The 18,992-nt window shown below is 46.2% G+C and overlaps 1 protein-coding gene across 7 annotated transcripts in view; it reads right to left on the minus strand.

Moving 5' to 3' along the window:
• LOC102011437 (phospholipid-transporting ATPase FetA-like) overlaps positions 1-18,992 on the minus strand; it is a 98,010-nt gene that overhangs the window by 14,908 nt on the left and 64,110 nt on the right. For all 7 annotated transcript variants that reach the window (XM_013523039.1, XM_013523041.1, XM_005401015.2 and 4 more), the window contains 5 exons: positions 14,295-14,491; positions 12,006-12,214; positions 8,510-8,553; positions 3,184-3,346; positions 1,337-1,525 (listed from right to left, as the gene is read on the minus strand). In XM_013523039.1, the coding sequence (XP_013378493.1) occupies positions 1,337-1,525; positions 3,184-3,346; positions 8,510-8,553; positions 12,006-12,214; positions 14,295-14,491 (802 nt within the window). The remainder of the gene's footprint in view (positions 1-1,336; positions 1,526-3,183; positions 3,347-8,509; positions 8,554-12,005; positions 12,215-14,294; positions 14,492-18,992) is intronic.

The following is an 18,992-nucleotide window of genomic DNA, read 5'->3' on the forward strand; positions in this document are numbered from 1 at the left end:
TGTATTGTTACAAGAACTTGTCTAAGGGCCGGGGACGCAGCCCTGAGGCACAGCGCCTGCCTGGCAGGTGCAAGGTCCTGAGTCCAATTCCTGATACAAAACAAAAAACACAAAACGGCTAGAACTTCTCTGGGTCATTGAGGGATGGCAGAAAGCTGTGGCCCATGACATTTGTTTCTGCTGCCTTTGGAGGCTAAGGCCTCAATGAGTGGCCACACACATGATGCGGGGTGTGGTAAGAGGAACTTAAGGAACCCGTTTTCCCACTGGTTCAGCGTTCTCTGAAGACTCTGACACAGAATAAGCCTTGATTCTGAGTCCCAGACCAAAGCCTACAACCAGCAAGGACGAGGGGTGAAAATGACCTTAATGTTCAGTCTGAGGCCAGCACTCACTGAGAGGGCAAGACAGTGTGAATGCCCCGTGTGTATCTTTCAGGGTCCCAGCAGGTACCCAAACTCAGGTGCTTAAATACCTCATACATAGTGGCAGAGCTCTTGTGTGCCACCCACCCACCCACACCCTCCTAAGTACTTTAACTCATCTTTAGGTTACTTACAGTTCTCAATAAAGTACAAGTGCTATGTAAATAGCTAGCATGCTATATTGTTTAGGGAATAATGATAAGAAAAAAGTTCACATATGTTCAATACAGACATAATTTTTCCTTTTTCGGTGTTAGGGATTAAACCCTGGGCCTCGTGCATGCTAAGCACATGCTCTGTCACAGCGCTACATCCCAGCTCGGATGCAGCTCTGTTTTGTTTCAGGAACTTTTGACCTCTGGTTGGTCGAGCCCAGACGTGGACCTGTGGAGGAGCAGGGCCAACCGCCTTGTTTCCTTCATCTCTTACTCCACATTCAAGCTTTACGAACGTGTGCTGCGCCTTCACCTTGCTCCGAGCGTGCTGGCAAGCTGCTATCCAGAGACGCTAGAGAGGGAACTTAGCATATGGCAGCAAGTCCTCATACGTGTATAAGAGAAAACTTAAAGGGAGTAGCCAGGCGTGGTGGTGCATGCCTGCAATCCCAGCTCTCAAGAGGCTGAGCCAGGAAGATGGCTGCGAGTTCAAGGCCAACCTGGGCTACTAAATGAGTTCAAGGCTACCTTGAACTGCATAGCAAAATCCAGTATCAAAAAGGCAAAAAAAAAAAAAAGGAAGTGAGAGAAAAAGTGGAAATGGCTATGTCTGAATGCTCAGCACCCGTGAGAAGGCGGCCGTAACAAGGTGTGTAAGGGAGAGAAGCACTTGGTACAGAAGACAGAGGAAAATCAACATGTGAATGTGTATAAAGGACAGAGAAGGGAAAAGCGTTGCCGGGGAGGGGCACCCACCAATGACAGACATCCTCTTGCGTACATTGCTGAAGTCTAAAATAGCCAGCACCTGGTAGACTCTGGTTACCCCCATTTCAACCACTGTGATTGTCTCAGACGTGCGGGAGCGGAACACAAATCCGAAGTTTCTGGCAGCAGTGACAAGGGCACCTTCGTCTGGGGACTGCGCCTGGTACACCAGCTCACCTGGCAGGAGATACAAAGGCATCCACGGGCATGAGCAGCGGGAGTCCACTTAGAAGTGACACTGTCTTCCAAGTGGCTTATAGAGCGATGGGAGCCCAGGAGGGACATCTTTCTTCAAAACCTCCTCACAAATCTGGCCCTGAAAGCCCGTGTCGCATAGAACATGTCAGTCTCTCTCCCTTTCCAGTATTTTCAACTCATGATACACGGTACAGGCAGTGGATACCAACAAACAAAATATGGGAGCTGCTGTTCAACTTTAGTAGGTAAAGACGGCTCGGACGACTGACTAAACATGCGAATTCCTGGGCCCCACCCAACTCCCTGAAACCAGGATCACTACATCTGGAAGGAAGGCCCAGGAAACTGAATTTTTAACAAATCTCTTGGGTGCTCCTCATGCATGTGACATAAACAAGGTGCTCCTGGAAGACTGGCCACACTCTGACAAACACTCACAGTCCTAGGCTCAAGTTATATACTCATCTCAGTCTCTCAAGTGCGGGGATTACAGGCTCATACCACTGCATCCAGCTTGAATTTGATTTTAAAACAGGCAACATCAGAGTCTCATCTTTGTGAATGAGGTTGGTTAGGGGTATAATTTTGGGTTAGATATAAGATGCATTCACTAGCAAATAAGACTTTTACTTTTTCTTTTCTCTTCTTTTTGGGGGGTGCTGTGCACAGAATCTTGCTATGTAGTTCTGGCTAGCTTTGAACCCACTATGTAGCCCAGGCTGGCCTTGAACTTGTGGTCATCCTCCTGCCTCAGCCTCCCTGACTGCTGGGATTATAGGCCTGCACCACCACGACTGGCTGACTGTCTTCTTCTCTGAAAACAAATGCAGGGCCAAAGAGGGATCAAATAACAGCTTGCTGGGACGGTAGACCCAAGAAGCATGTGGTGGGTCACCCTCACATTCTGGGAGGGGCCTCACGGGACCAGGAGACTGCCTGGTAATAGTACAGTAAGGGTCTTAATTTTACTCGGGTCATCGTTCTTTTTTTTTTTTTTTTTTTGGTACCAGGAATCAAACTCAGGATGTTGTGCTTGCCAGGTAGGCACTTGTGCCACTGAGCTGTATCCCCAGCCCAAGGGTCTTAATGTTAAAGGACATAACTAACTCAGTTGCCTAAATTAATTTGTTTTAAAAAAAGTTTGGGTACCTGAATGGATGACTTTGCCACATGTGGTTATTAAAGAAACTAAAATTTGTGAGGATAATTTTTCTGCGGTGTTGGGGGTTGAATCCAGGGCCTTTGCACTGAGCTATATCCCCAGCACCTTTGTTTATTTTTTATTTTGAGACAAGGTCTTGCTAAGTCACTAAGTTGCCTAAGCTGGGCTCGAACTCACAGTCCTTTCACTGCAGCCTCTCAGAGTACTTGGGAGCATGCTGCAAATCATCCTTCAAGAGGTTTGTCAGAGAGAGGGGAGCTCACCCTGGAGTCAGTTCAGAGGGCGCTGACAGAACACCACAGAGTCGCAATAGCAGCAGCTCCCTACAAGGCACCAAGTTTGACCTCAACCCACTACTTACCTTGATGATCCACTTCACTGGTGGACACTGCTCTTTCTGAGGGAGCCGCTGCAGACCCTGCCACACTGCCCCGCCCCCAGCGCTCTCAGGGCAGGGGTGCTGGCCGCTCCTCACCTTCTACCTTCTCCTCCGGGATCACAGTGTGACATAGCGACAGGGACAGGAAAAACAAGCGCACCCACTTATCTCCACGTCTCACTGCTTCCACCAAAGTGCTGTCATAAAATGCAAAGTTGGGGCTGGCCAGCTTGTTGTAGGAGAAGTCAACTTTTTCTTTCTGGAATATATAAGGCAGAACAAAGCTTTCGGCAACAGCTGATGTTTTATAGATGGTCAACTTGGGGACATTTCTGGAATATAATGAGAACTCTCAGAAGGGTGAGAAGAGAAAAACAATATAAATGGCAGAGATACTGTGCTGGTTTTTTTGTTTGTTTGTTTTTGTTTTTTTTCCAGTACTGGGAATTGAACTCGTAATCTTGCCCTTGCCAGGTAGGCGCTGTGCCACTGAGCTAAATCCCCAGCACCCCGTGCTGGTTTCTAAGGCACTTGTAGCTCTGGGTTTGACCATCCAGGGACTTGGGCCAGAAAAGATCTGCCCCGGGAGACAAGCTAAGCGCTACTTGGCGGGCCCTCCTTGCCTACTTCTCACCCTGGGTATTCTGAGTGGCCCACGGCCTTCCTCATGTTCTACTCTTCTAAGTCCCAAATCCCATCTGAGGACATGGGGCGATATCTGCTCCCCACGCGTAGGTGGTGTGTGGGAAGTCTTGTTTCTGGTTGTCTCCTGCTTGCTCTTGGAAGCTGAAAAGGGAAACGAGCCCGGGTATGGCGGTATCACCGAGCTGTTACTCCTTTCCAGCTTCCCAGGGATAAAGGGGGCACGGAGGACAACCACAAACAAGGCCGTAAGATGAGGAGGCTCCAGTCTGTGCTTTTACAGACTTCCTCTGCCTGACCCACCTTTCCCGTCTCTAACGCTCACGGTCGCTGGCCTGCTGCTTTATGCTCCCATTTGGGCCTCAACTTTGGGGCCTAAAATTCATGAACTGCTTTCCTGGCCGGAGACCTGGCCCCTCTAGATGCTGACCCTCACTGCCCCTTCAGTTTGCTTGTGGCCAGGTGAACACTGGCTCCGAGGCTTTCTTACCCCATGCCAAGTACAAGGAGTGATCAAAAAAGTGATGTTTAAAACTTAACAAGTTTCGCTACAGTAAAAGAGACCTTGCCAAGAATTATGTGATAAGTGTGTTTAAAAAGAGGGAGTGTCTTAAAGGGGTTAATGGCACTGTGTCTTTTACCATAAAAAAAAATATTAAAAATTCACTGTATTTTTTGATCAAGTACTTATGGCAATTCTGTGAAACAAAAACATAACAATGTGTCTTCATGCTCTTATGCACCAGGGCCACTGTACAACTTCTGGGTCTTCCCCAAAGTCAAGACGAATGTGAAAGGTAAACGTCTGAATCAGCGCAGGACATGGAGGCACCGGACAGTGCAGCTAAAGACGCTCACGAGTGAGGTCTCCAGAGCTGCTCCGGAAGTGGCAAGAATGATGGGATACGTGTGTTTCAAGAAAGGGGAGTATTTTGGGGGATTAATGGCAATGTGCCTTTTACGGTAGTAATCTTTTTTTTTGTCTTTCTGAGACAGGGTCTCGCTATGCAGTTCAGGCTGGCCTTGAGCTCACTTTGTAGCCCAGGCTGGTCTCGAACTCACAAGGACCCTCGTGCCTCAGCCTCCCGAGTGCTGGGATTACAGGTGTGCACCACCACACCTGGCTGTAGTAATCTTTTTGAAATTTAAATATTCACTATATATTTTATCAAGCCTCACATGAACCTGAGGAGAAATGCTATTCACACATTTCTCTACCTCATATCACAACTCTCAAGGATGTTCCTCCAGGTTTTCTGTTTTGTTTTTAGTGTTTTGTTTGTGGTGGTAGGATAGAACCTAGGGCTTCTTCACACATGCTAGGCAAGTGCTTTACCAATGAACTACATCCTCAGCCCTTTGTCTATTTTTGAGGCAAGATTTTGCTAAATTTCCTGGGCTGGCCTTGAACTTACCATCCTCCTCCCTCGGCCTCCTGCGTGGCTAGAATTACAGACATGCTCCCCTGCATGTAGTGCTCCGTCCCTTGAAGTTGTGTGGCTGCCTGGGCTGGGCCCCAGTACTCACATACAGACACAACTGCCCTGCCTGTGCTACTGTGGGGAAAGGAGACTTTGCAGCGAGCTCCACCGCTCTGGCCCTTTCCTTTCCTCTCTGCTCCTTTCCTATCTTTTCTTTTGTGGCATGGGGATTAAATTTAGGTCTTCAGACCTATGCTCAGCCCTTTTTATACTTTTTGAGACAGAGTCTTGCTAAGTTGTTGAGTTACCCTGGCTGGGCTTAAACTTGCAATCCTCCTACCTCAGCCTCCCCAAGTGCCGAGATTGTAGATATGTGCCACTCACACTCAGGCTGACTTTTTTCTGTCTCTCATCTGGAGGAAATTTTGTCGGAGGAAGTATGGCCAGGTCCACGGCGAAGCATGAGACCCGGAAACTACTGAAGTTTGAGCTCTGTGGTTCATGGGCTCAGTAATATAAGACGACCCATTACACAGTGTCTTGGTTACTTTCCTCATTGCTGAGACAAAACGCCCGACGCCCAAAGCTAAAGGAGGACAGGTTTATTTGGCTCACAGTTTGTAGCAGTTTCAGCTTATAGCTGGCTCCAAGGCAGGACGGCACAGCAGAAGGCACCACCGAGGAGAAACAGCTTATGACAGTCAGAAGACAACAAAAGCAAGCAAGCGAGCCAACGAGTGACCATAGCAGCTTCCTTCTGCCCCTTTTGTGTTGTCTGGGCTACCAGCTTAGGGTGGTGCCACACCAACCAGTGCACTCTTCAGTACCCACACACCCTGGTCCGGTGCCACTAACCCTAGCATTGCCCACTCGCTCACACACCCTGGGTCCAGCCACCTCCGGAAAACCCACCTGTGACCGCATGAGGCTTGGGGGCACCTAAACACAAAGCGCAGAGCAGCCCTTGAGGGCTTTCTGGAACTGGACACTTAAAGTGCACGTTCTTTGAAACGAGAGGCTAGTGAGGGATGAGAGACGAGGCTGCTGAGGAGGGCAAGCGCCAGGTGCTGCCTCACCTTCTTGTCTACAACGTGGGCCATAGCAGTTTTCCCCCGGAAGTGACACAGTCAGGCTTGGGTCGCAGAGTCCTCCGCTGTCTGCGTGGAGAATATATTGGGACTAGCAAGGTAAGGAGTGGGAGAGCGGCTAGAGGTCTATTCAGTGATTCACGAGAAATGCTGGCGTAGTAACAATAAAGATTAGGACGGCGGATCTGAACAGCAGGGAGCTGGGATTCACAGACAGGGACGTGAGGAGTGAAGGGGGTTAATGTTTTATAGGGCTGATGATGTAGCTCAGGGCGGAGGACTTGCTTAGTGCGCACGAGGCCCTGGCTTCCGGCCCCAGTACCACAGACAGTTCTGTTTCCCTGTTGGACTTCTACATAGACAGATTCTTCACTGACAGAGGACATCTAGCGGGAGTAGGTTTCTGATCGTGAGTCGGACAGGTAGTAATAAAAGCAGCCTTTGGACACAGTTTTGAAGCTCAGGAGAGAGATCCAAGCTGGTGTGTGATCTCGCCTTTCAGAAGAACAGTGTGCGAGAACACTGGGCCTGGCTGGCCGCAAGGCTGTGGCGGGGCGGGCTTACAGCGATCTGAGAGGCAGCTTTCTCGGTGACTCTAGAATTAAAAGCCAACCAACATGGTAAGCAAGGCTGAAGGACAAATAAGGTATGAGACAGAAGGATGGAAACTGGGGGGTGTCAGTGAGAGGAAGTGGATTAAAATTGAAGGCCAGAAGATGGCAGTTAGAGTACTCTTGGTGCTGTTAGACACAGCGGTAGGACAGTTTTTATAGGACGGCTTTAGCCTTGGGCAGCGATGGGGAGGGGCGAGGGCCCTTGGATATACAGATCTGGAGATCATCAGCAGGTGGAAAGTAATTAAGGCCATGCGAGCACATGGGACTGTCTGGGGAGACGACACAGACGGAGAAGCGGCTCAGTAACAGAGCCCTGGGGACCGTCAGTGCGTAAGGCAGAGAGATGAGAAAAAGCATGCAGAAGGAAAGACAAGAAGAGGGTTGTTCTTTACCAGAAACCAAGGGACAAGAGACCTTCACGGAAAAGTGGAGGTGAAGAGTGGTAAAATTTGGAAGGCTGAGGCAGGAGGAAGGCAAGTTCGAGGCTAGTCTGGGCGACTTGGTGCGATCCTGGCTCCAACAGTAAGAAGGGCTTGGGTGTAGCTTAGTAGTAGAGCATCCCTGGGTTTAATCCCCACCATCACAAAACAAAAACACCAGTGTCAGGGTCCGTGGAGAAGCTGGGTCAGCACTGAACAGGGCCTTGGCTAGGACGGTGTGTGGACGCGACACACAGAGGGGCTGAGGAGGGAAGATGCTGAGGAATTGGAGACTGCTGTGACCGCCTGCTTCTCCCCCTGTCTGCCGAGCCTTGGGAGGTCGGGACCACGTCTGGGTACTTCCCTGCACTTTTAGCACTTGCTCCAAGACTGACATGTGTTAGATGCACGAATGTTTTCTGGATTGGCTGATGAAAACTAATAACGGCTGGGGGGTGTGGGACGAGGGAGATGCTGAGTTTTTTAGAAGTATGAATATAAGAAAATACAAAAAATAGTATTAGTGGTGACCTCTGGTTAATGGGATATGCTTTCTGAAACCCACTTACTTTATTTTTAACTGATAATCTATTTTAGGGCAGTTTTAGTTTCACAGAAAGTAAAGTAAGTACTTGTACGTCTATGTTATGGTTTGTGTCTAGATGTCCCAACAAAGCCTCATGCAGTCACAGGTGGGGCTTTTTCAGAGGTGGCTGGATCTAGAGTGTGATGCTGGGATTGAGGGTGTGTGTTACTAAATCCGTCCACTGGTTGGTATGGCATCCACCATAATCCCAGCGGCCTAGATAAAATATAAAAGGGAAGAAAGATGCTATTAAGGTCCCTTGCTGCTTTGCTACCTTCTGCCCACCGTGAACTGTTCTCCTCTGCCATGTGCCACTCTGCCTTGGAGCCAGCATAATGTGGACTGAAACCTGTCCTCCTTTAACTTTGGGTGTTGGGTATTTTGTCTCAGCAATGAGAACGAAGACAGTCTATCCTACAGTTTTCTTAGCAAAATGCATGTAACATTCTGCAGGACCGTGTGCATACCAGGCCAGAGCTCTAGACTGAGCTGGTACTGCTTTCACCCACCTCAGTTTTCTGATAGTTTGAGGCCAGTACGAGCTTTGCTATTTCAGGGGCTGGGGTCCGCGCTGTGGAAAAGACGCTTCTCTGTCGCACAGCCTCAGTCGGCTGCCGCGAGTGCTTCCCAGGAAGCTGTACTCACTCACCTCAGAGTCGGGCACCTTAGCTCCAACCTTGCCATGGGAATTGCCTATTGGTCAGTAAAACAGAGCAGAGAGTTACGAAGACGTTTAAAGGAAGGCTTTCCTCCCCACCGGCGGTACTGGGGCTTGAACCCTGGCCCTTTGCATTAAGCTACATCCACAGCCTTCTTTTACTTTTAAATTTTGAGATAGGGTCTCACCAAGTCACTAATCCCCAAGCTGGGCTCAGACTTTCAATACTCCTGTCTCAGCTGTCCAGCGTGCTGGGATTACGTGTGTGTGGCCATATCTAGCTTAATTTTGTTTACTGTGGTAAAAAAGAAAAATACATATAGCACAAAACCTGCCATTTTAGCCGTGTTAGGTGTAGAATTCAGTGGGACTAGTTATGTTCACGGTGTTTGTGACCCTCGCCGCGTGCAGTTTCAGTACTTCTTAGGTTTGCCAACGGAAACTTCCTGTTCTTCCCCACTCCTGCGCCTTAGCAACCTCTGCTCTACTTCGTCTTTATGAATTCTGCCATCCTAGGTATTTCATATAATTGGAACAGTGCAACATTTGTCTTATTCACTCAGCAATGTTTTCAGGATTCATCCACATTGTAGCATATATCAAAACTTTATTTCTTTTCATAGCTGAATAATATGCCAAAGTATTTAGAGGCCACATTTTAAAAATCCATTCATCTGTGGATGGACATGAGCTATTTCCAACCTTTGGGCTACTGTAAATAATGCTACAATAAATATTTGCATGTATCTGTTTGAATTCTTGTTTCAATTTTGGGAGGACACCTAAGAATGAAATTGGTATGTTATTTTTGTTTTGTTCTTCTATTTTTTTGATTGGTTTTTTTTTTGAGACAGGGTCTCCCTATGCAGTTCAGGCTGGCCTTGAGCTCACTTTGTAGCCCAGGCTGGTCTCGAACTCACAAGGACCCTCGTGCCTCAGCCTCCCGAGTGCTGGGATTACAGGTATGTGCCACCATGCCTAGCAAAATTGGAATGTCATATGGCAATTTATTTTTTTTTATTTTTTAAAAATTTTTGGTACTGGGAATCAAACTCAGGACCTTGCGCTTGCCAGGTAGGCGCCTGTGCCACGGAGCTACATCCCCGGCCCATATGGCATTTTTTTTTTTTCAGGTACCAGGAATTGAACTCATGACCTTGTGCTTGCCAGGCAGGTGCTGTGCCACTGAGCTAAATCCCCAGTCCCCTACATGGCAATTTAAAAGAAGGTTTTCAAAAGCTTATTTATTCTGATTCTCCACCCTAGACTTGTAGTCCAGCTGCCTCAAATGCCCCAGGCCATCTACCCCTCACTGCCCCAGTAAGCTGCTTTCCACAAGCCAGGGACAGGAAGAGGTCATGTGCTTGGGCCCTGCTCTTCTCTCAAGGTGAGGCTAGAGGTGAAGCCCTAGAGGTTTGTCACTGCCAGGTCTACGAGAAACTCCCAAGCTCGGCACGGCCCCAGTCAGAAAAGTAACCTAGGCTATATGCGAAGCTAGTCTAGAGTGTTTAGGGCTCTTGGCCAGTTACAGGATAAACAGAACAGGGGTGGAAGATAGTTCTGACTCCAAGCACAGAAACAATCCTTTCAGCTTTACCTGATCAAGTCTTATAATGAGCCAGAGAATTACAATCCTTATCCAAATCAATTCACCCAAAAGTAACCCATTACAGTTTTTTTTGGGGGGGTGGTGTGGTTGTACCTGGAATTGAACTCAGGACCTTGTGCTTTCCAGGAAGGGGCTTGTGCCACTGAGCTATATCCCCGGCCCCCAATTACAGTTTATACATACAAAAACTGGCTTGGCAAGAGTAATAGGAAACATTAGGGTGCTCTACTCTTGTTTTTTAAATTAAAAGGGTTTAATTTTTAAGGTTGAGGTGAAATTAACATCATACATGATTATTTGGTTTTTGTTTTTCTGAGTCAGGGTCTCACTATTGGAGTTGAGACCAGCCTTGAACTCACTGAGCAGCAGTGGCTTTGAACTAAAAAACCTCCTGCCTCAGCCTCCTAAGTGCTGGGGTTACCGGGGTGTGCCACCATGCCCACCCTAATTAGCTATTTATTTATTTATTTTGTGGTAGCAGGTTTGACACCAGGGCCTTTGCACTGAGCTACATCCTCAGCTCATTTTTCAGTTGTTCTTTTGCAGGAGAGTGGTACCCAGAATCGAACTCAGGACCTCAGGCTTGCCAGGCAGGCACTATACCACTGAGCTAAATCCCCCAGCTCTCAGCTCATTTTTAAATTTTGAGACAGGGTCTCTCACTAAATTGCTAAATTTCCTATGTTGGGTGCAAATTCCTTGAATTTGCGATCCTGACTCCACCTTCCAGACTGCTGGGATTACAGCTATGTGCTACAAAACTTGGCTTAATCAGCTATTTTAAAGTATACAATTTAGGAACACAGAATACATCTGTAATGTTGTCTACACCCTCTCTCTGCTTTCAAAACTTGCCACCACCCAGAATAACATCCCATATGCTCCGCTTTTCTGATGTGATCCCCTTCCTCTCCTGGCGGGGGTGCTGGGCATGAATTCCCCATGCAGGAGGACTTCACGCCAGCACAAAGAGAAGCCGAGGCTGAAGCCATAAGATAAACGGGGGGCTGGGCCTGGAGACACTGACCACCTGGGAGGGCTTCTTTTTATTTTATTTTCTTATGACTTCTTTTAATACTATTTATTGGTCGAAAGGGAATCAGGAGATTAGGAGCTTCAGTAATAGACTGGCTGTGCCATCTATTTTTAATTTATGTTTAATTTTTATTTTTAATTGACAAATAATAATTGTACATATTGATGGGTACCATGTGACGTGCATATATGTATACACTGTAGAATGATTATACCAAGCTAATGAACATGTCCATCGCCACATATTTTTCACTTTTAGCGCTAAGAACATCTGGAATCGACTCTTAGTAACTTTGAGATACAGAGTATATACACTATGATCACCATATTCCGCAATAGATCTCAAGAACTGAGTCTTCCCGTCTCAGTGAACATCCTTGCGCCCTTCTGCCGACACCCTCCTGACTGGGTGTGAGGCCGGGCCGAGGGAGTCGCTCTCCTTAAGGTACAGGGAACTCCTTGAGGGCAGAAACTAAGCCTTGAACATCTTGGTATTCTCAGTGCCCAAAGCAGCGAATTACAACTATTAAGGTGCTACGTAAATGCTTCTTAGTTAGGAATGAGTGGGCTGGGTGGTCTTCCCTTAGTGGATAAAAAGAATTGTGAAGCAAAGGTGAATTTCAGAAGTTTATAGATTTAGACCTAATTTATTATTTTTTTTCTTGAGACATGGTCTATGTAGTCCAGGCTGCCCTGGAGCTCAAAATCCTTGTGCTTCGGCCCCCTGAGTGCTGGGATTATAGGCATGTGGCACTATGCCTGGCCCAAGAGTGAGTTTACTCTCGAAAACAATCCGCAAAGTGGCACTCTCTAGGGCTCAGGAAGGCAGGGAAGCACGCATACCATAGACTTCTCCGTGGATAGAGCACTTGTGGAACATCATGATGTTCTGAGTCAGGGTCCCTGTTTTGTCAGAGAACACATATTTGACCTGGCCAAGCTCCTCGTTAAGGGTGGTAGTGCGAGCCTGTGCTGGGGTGTTCATCGGCGCATAAAACATCTTCCGATCCCAGTTGATGTAGAAACTATTGCCCAGTCTTATTATTTCAACACTAAGGAGAAAAGAAACGAAGGGTCCTCGTCAGAGCAGGACAAAAACAAAACAAAACAAAACATTAGGTTTTCTTCTTACAGGTCCAGCTCTTATAGGTAGCCCGGGGCTAGCCCCTGAAAATCAGGGTATCTTCCCTGGGAACCTACCCTCGAAGGCCTTTCCCCTCAGCCAGCTCATGGAAATTCTGACCACGACCATGATCACGAAAGATTTTCCCACCTGGATCTAGATATTCCTGAATAACTGGGCTGAGTCACGACCTCTTTCACTCCTTCTCCTTCTAAAATGTGCCCAGGAAAAGTCCAGTTTATAAGATTCTTGAATAGTAGTTAACTCATAGAAGGGAACGCCGGCCTAACTAAAGGGTTATGGCTGCTGCCGTGTGAGGGGAGGCGGAGAAACCTGTCGTGCTTAGAATTTGCTTCAGACGAAGGAAGAATCTGTGAACGCTGGAAGTGGTTTGTGGAGTGGCCCTCTGATAAATTTCCAGGCAGGCCACCCCACCTGGTGAAACAGCCTCTTTTTCGTATGAATTTGCCTGTGCCTTTGTCATGGTCCTTGTCCGCTGGAAGTAACGTGCATTATGGGTTCATTATAGTCAACAAGCATTTTCCATTTTAAAACAGTAAACACTTTTTGGGGGGTACCGGAAATCGAACTCAGGACCTTGTGCTTACCAGGCAGGTACTATGCCACTGAGCTGTATCCCTGGCCCCTAAAACAACAAAGCCTTTTAAGGGACCTCCTTCCTGTCAGTACTCATACTTCCTGTGTGTTAAACTGCTTTATTCATAACCCCTGTCTGAGACAGGAGCACTGAGAGGCCTGGATTTCTTCTCGGAGCTGAGGGAAAGGAACCCAGGTCCCCACTGACGACCCTCAGTCTTGGACTGGGACCCCTCCTCAGCCTTTCCCACACCAGCGCCACCTGGACCCTAAACCTCGACATCTACTTACACTCTTTCCCCTTGGAACTACCCTGGCTGGCTGTTTCTGGCTTTTGGGATAAAATCCAAACTCTTTGGCCTGTGATTTAAGGATCCTCTGGATCTGACCCCAAATTACCATCCAACTCCTTAGCCTAACCAATGTTTTAAAAAAATCTCCACACCTCTGTACACGCTGAACCTGCTGTGTGCAACGTTCTTTCCCTATTCTCTTTTTTCAAACATCAGTTTGATTACCTTTGTGCAAGCCTTCCCAAGCTTCTCCAGGCAGAACTAATCTACTCTTTCTCCAGGCTCCCAGAGCACTCATCATTTCAGTTACATCATTTTTCATATTGTACCACAGTTATTTATGTATCTGTCTCCATAGCTACACCCCAACCTTTGCTGGAGAAAGGGATATTTCATTACTCAGGTTGGCTTGGCACGTGGTAGGTACTCAGTGACTATTAAGTAGTATGACCTAGTTATGGAGGGTGCTTTGTGGGTGAGGGTGTCAGAGTGCATGTTCAGGAAACCTGGGAAGGAGGAAACTCCAACACACCTGGCTCTGGGTATGTGCCAGGGGACGCTCCACCTGGAGAGGGAAGAGGAGACAAGACTCACCGCGCCCCTCTCAAGTGTTTGTCCAGGGCGCTTATGACGAAGGGGGGCTGTACCCTTCCTCGTCTCCAACCTTTATGAACTGAACTGAAGTCAAAATCACACCTCTCTGTTTGGCAACGTGTTTCTGTGGGAAATACGTTCTGAGTCCTGACTGTCGGGTGCATGAATTTGTGCAGTCTCCTTGTGGGAAGGAGCACCTGTCTAGTCTGGTGTTAGCACTGCCCAATTTTTCTAATTTGTTTCATAAGTTTCTATGTCTTCTTTCATCTCTTACAGGTTATTTGAGGGCGGGTATAATTTTCTTTTTGTATAAACTACATGGTATCTAGCACAGTATTCTGGGATGGAAGGCATTTACACAATCTCTAGATATTTCTGAGAGTGTTTTGCATACAAGCCTGTAGAAAGTAAAGAATTAAAGAGCACATAGCGTAAGGTTTTTTAAAGTTCATACTGTAGTGGGGACCTAAGCAGGAAGTATGAAGTCAACCCGCCCCCCATAACGTAATAATCAAAGACGCCTACCTGATGTAGAGGGAAATGGGCACCATGGTGTTGAGAATAATGAAGTAGGACCAGTAAATGAGTGCGGCAGATACAACTGATGAAGAGATGTAATCTTCCCATGGCAGAAAACTCTGGAAGTAGTAGCCTATCTTGCTCTGCCAAATGCTATGACCAACTGCTATGATAAAACATATGATGACTAAAAGCAGGAAAATCTATATAAAACAAAATGAAACACAATAAATTAAATGCACATCTCATCCAAGGTATATACTGTTTCAGTTCTACCTTCTGAAGCTCAATAAGAAGCCTGCCTCTCCTTGGCGGACAGGGGGTCATATAGTGTAGTTTACAGGCCCTGGACACAGCACACGGGACACAAAGGAAAGCTCAATAGGAGCCATCCTTGGGGTTTCGAGGACTGATAATAGAAACTAAAATATACCAAGTACGAAGTAGGAACTGCTGATTATCTTATGTGGTTATGTATTAATATTTATTAGAATACTCTTTTAACAATAAATGAGAAACTTGATACTGAGAGTAGAACAATGTTCTGACTAAAGTCACCCAGCTATTGAGTAGGAGAAACAGCTTTTGAAGCACATCCCTTAATCACTCTATTAGTGAAGTGAGGCACCACTTTTTAAAAGATCTAAGATGTTTGCCATTGGCTTCACAGTCAGCAGGTGGGCAGTAAAGAAAGCAGGCAGAAAAGGCCGGAAAGATGGCGAGAATGTGAACAGTAACTAATCTGGCAAACCTGGGAGGTAGGCTGTGTCCCAGAGAACCTCAGCTCTGAAGAAGTGGTCAGAAAGGGTCAGAACCTTAGTTTGCTGGTTACTACTGGCTGCCTTCGGCAGAGTTTTAAAAGGGAGAGTTGAACACGAGGAAGAACTGACCAATCTGTAAGCACAAATGGGACAGAGTAAAGGGGCCCAGGCCACCAAAGGAATATAACTTCTCCACAGTGAGTAGGAAGAGATCGGGATCTTTGGAAAACCGGCCCAGTGATTCTTTTCAACTGAATGGAATGACTTAGCCTGAGACAGAATTTGGGTTGAAGGCAATATATTTTAACCAATGACTATTATGTCAGATAGCCTGGACTTTCCTGCTGTTGAGTGGAGGGAGTAGGGCATGCAGGGCAAGGAAGCATAGAAACAAGACAAATTTCAGACCTATGCCTCAGAAAGAACTTTTTGTGTGCATGGGGTGGCGCTTGGCTCCTGGCTGGCACGGGGGACTAACTGGGAACAAACAAATGAGGAGCCTGGGAGGTGTTGGAGAGACGGAGTCACTGAAGTAACCATGAACCCAGTCTTTAAAAGCTTGTGACTTCTTGGGAAGCCTTAAAAAAGCAACGCTGGGTGGGTAGCAGGTAGTGAAAAACGCAGTCCCCAAGAAGAGCACATTCACCCACATCATCTTCAGAGCTGGCAGAGGATGAGAAGAGGGGGAAACCCTCCCAAGGGTAGAGCCAGACATCACTGAGGGTAATGAATAAAAAGACCAAGAGAAAACCGTACTTAGATCAGGTGGAGAGGACTGTGCATCACCCAGAGACGCCAGAGTCTACACCGGATGCAGTGGGAAAAAAGAAAAGGTAACAAAAGAAGGGAAGGTTGTGGCAGAGACAGTGGTATGTACTTATTTCCTTAGCAGACAACAAGAGTGGTTGGGAGAGGGGTCATTCTGGCCAGCGTAACTGGAAGCAGTTATGCCTCCTACAGTCTTGGGCCTAAAAATATAATATGTGAATCTTCCTGTTTTCTGTCCTCCCCGCTTGGTTGGTTGGAGGGAGAATACAGTAAATGATTCTGAAGCCCATGGGTTTCATGGAGGCATTAGCTAGTAAGAGTGAATTCCTGACTGGCGAAGCGAGCCGTTTCTCCACACAGCCACCTCCCCTGGACTGTCACATGAGCAAGACACAACCTTTATGATACTGTCACTGAGGTTTTGAGGATTTGTCACTGAGATCTGTTACATCAGTCTTCTCATTTTGACTACGTCACGCTACCTAGAGTTGCAGACTAACCTGATACCCTGCTTTTTCACAGTGGATTTTCTGCCAGAGCACAGTTGAGAACTCGAAGCTCAAATGTGGAAGGAAAAGACTCATGTTAACATTTTTGTCAACTTTGGCCATCTGATCTACAAACGTGGTGGGCTGACCAAAGAGCCATCGAAGCATTAGTTGCTGAGATGGGAAAGAGTCCTTCACGTAGGCCTAGGCCTCGATGAGTGAAAGCTGAGAGTGAAGTGTGTCATCACTGACATCTCCTTGTGGAACCTGAAACAAGCTAGTACTACGCGACAATCATGGATGCCCTAACGGTGCTGGCAAACCTACGGCACACGTGCCACAGTGGGCTGTTGGTTATCACTGAAAGTTCTAAAAGGTTCGCCATCACTGCCCTAAGACAAAGGTCCCCATTTCCTGGGCTAGGGACTTTGTGGGCGAGTGAGTGACACTTCATTTGTATTTCCAAGCCCTCCCCATTGCTTACGTTACCGCCTGAACTTCACCTCTCAGATCAGTGGCAGCGTGAGATGACACTGCACGCAAGGGGTCTAGGCTGCGGACTCCTTAAGAGAATCTAACGCCTGATGGCCTGGTGATCCGAGGGGAGCTGAGATGGAGGTTCTAGTGCTGGGGATCAGCTACAAATAACTGTAACTATTTCATTATATACTACAACGTACAGTGGTACCTCAGTTCATGAACTTAGCTTGTTTTATGATTTTGGGGCAGATGATTGCGCTTGTGTTTGTGTGGGGAAGATGGCTGTGACTGTGTTGTCAGCTGATGTGGAGTTTGTGAATGGAAGCAAAATTTTGCTGAACACTTTTCTTTGGGAAGAGAATTGTTTGCAAACAGAAGTGCTCATGAACTGAGGTATTACTGAAGTAATAGAAATAAAGTAATAGTAACTGTAATGTGCTTGAAGCATCCCAAAACCATGACTCCCCCATGTGTCATGGAAAAATGGTCTCCCACAAAACCAGTCCCTGTTGCCAAAAAAGTTGGGGACTTCTAGGACACAGAAAACATCAACAGCTCAGACTGGCTCTGCTTTCCCCACAGGTGCTGCTGGCCTTGGCGAATTTCATGCTGGTATTCATGAATTTGATGCTGGTATTCCCATGAAAGGGCACATCCATGAGCAGGTCTTTATGGCTTACACTTGGGTGTGAAATAATTGCTGTGAAGGAATTGTTGGTGTTAACAAAATGGATTCCACTGAGCCACCCCACATGCCAGAAGATGTATGAGGAAACAGTTAGGGAAGTCAGCACCTATGTTGAGAAAATTAGTCACACCCCCAACAAAGTAGCATTTGGAATGGTGACAACAGACTGGAGCCAACATGCCCAGGTTTAAGGGATGGACAGTCATCCGTAAAGACAGCAGTGCCAATAGAAGCACAATGCTGAAAGCTTTGGATCACATTCTTCCACCATCTTGGCCAACAGATAAGTCTTTGTGTCTGCCCTTCTAAGATATCTACAGAACTGGTATTGGTAGGTCTGGGTGGATTCACTGCTGAATTCCACAAAAAGATCAGGGAAGATCTATCACCAATACTCCTCAAGTTTTTAAATGAAATTGAAAGGGAAACAGTACTCCCCAAGTCATTCCAGGAAGTGAGCATTACCCTGATTCCAAAACCAGACAAAGATCTAACCAAAAGATCTAGAGACCAATCTCTTTAATAAATATAGATGCCAAAATCTTCAATAAAATAATGACAAACAGAAAGCAATGGATCATCAAAAAGACCACACACAATGACCAAGTAGACTCCATCCCAGGGATGCAAGGATGGTTCAATATATGCAAATCAGTAAATGTAATTCATCACATGAACAGAAGCAACAATAAAAAATCACATGATCATCTCTGCAGATGCAAAGAAAGCTTTGACAAAATCCAACATCCTTTCATGATAAAAACGCTGAAGAAAATAGGTATAGAAGGATCTTGTCTCATGCTGATAAAAGCCATTTATGACAAAGCTGTTGCTAACATCATATTAAATGGAAAAAACTGTAAGCTTTCACTCTGAAGTTAGGAACAAGACAAGGGTGTCTTCTGTCACCACTCCAGCTCAACATAGTACTTGAAACATTAACAAGCATATTTAGGCAAGAAAAAGAAACAAAAGGGATAGGTATAGGAAAAGAAGGGAGGAAAAGAAGGTATAGGTATAGGAAAAGAAGAAGTAAAATTATCACTATTTGCAGATGACATGATCCTTTCTATAGAAGACCCAAAAAATCCACCATAAGACTCTTAAAATTAATAACCTAATGCACGAATGTAGTAGGATACAAAATCAACACATAAAATCAATATAATTTCTGTATATTAATAATAAACACATTGAGAAAGAAATTAGGAAAAAATACAATTCAAAATAGCATTAAGAAAAATTGAACAGATATTAACCTAATTAAAGAAATGAAAGACCTCTACAATGAGAACTATAGTACTCTGAAAAAGGAAATTCAAAAGGACATCAGAAAATGGAAAGACATCCTCCGCTGCATGGGCAGAACCAATACAGTCAAAATGGCCACACTTCCAAAACTGAGATACAGGTTTAATGTGATCTCTGTCAAAACACCAGCAGCATCCTTCACAAAACTGGATAAAACAACCCTAAAAATTCATATAGAATCAAAAAAGCCAGGTGTGGTAGTACACAC

The sequence above is a fragment of the Chinchilla lanigera genome, unplaced genomic scaffold (assembly GCF_000276665.1).
Source record: "Chinchilla lanigera isolate Chin_1 unplaced genomic scaffold, ChiLan1.0 scaffold00071, whole genome shotgun sequence".
Taxonomy (NCBI): domain Eukaryota; kingdom Metazoa; phylum Chordata; class Mammalia; order Rodentia; family Chinchillidae; genus Chinchilla; species Chinchilla lanigera.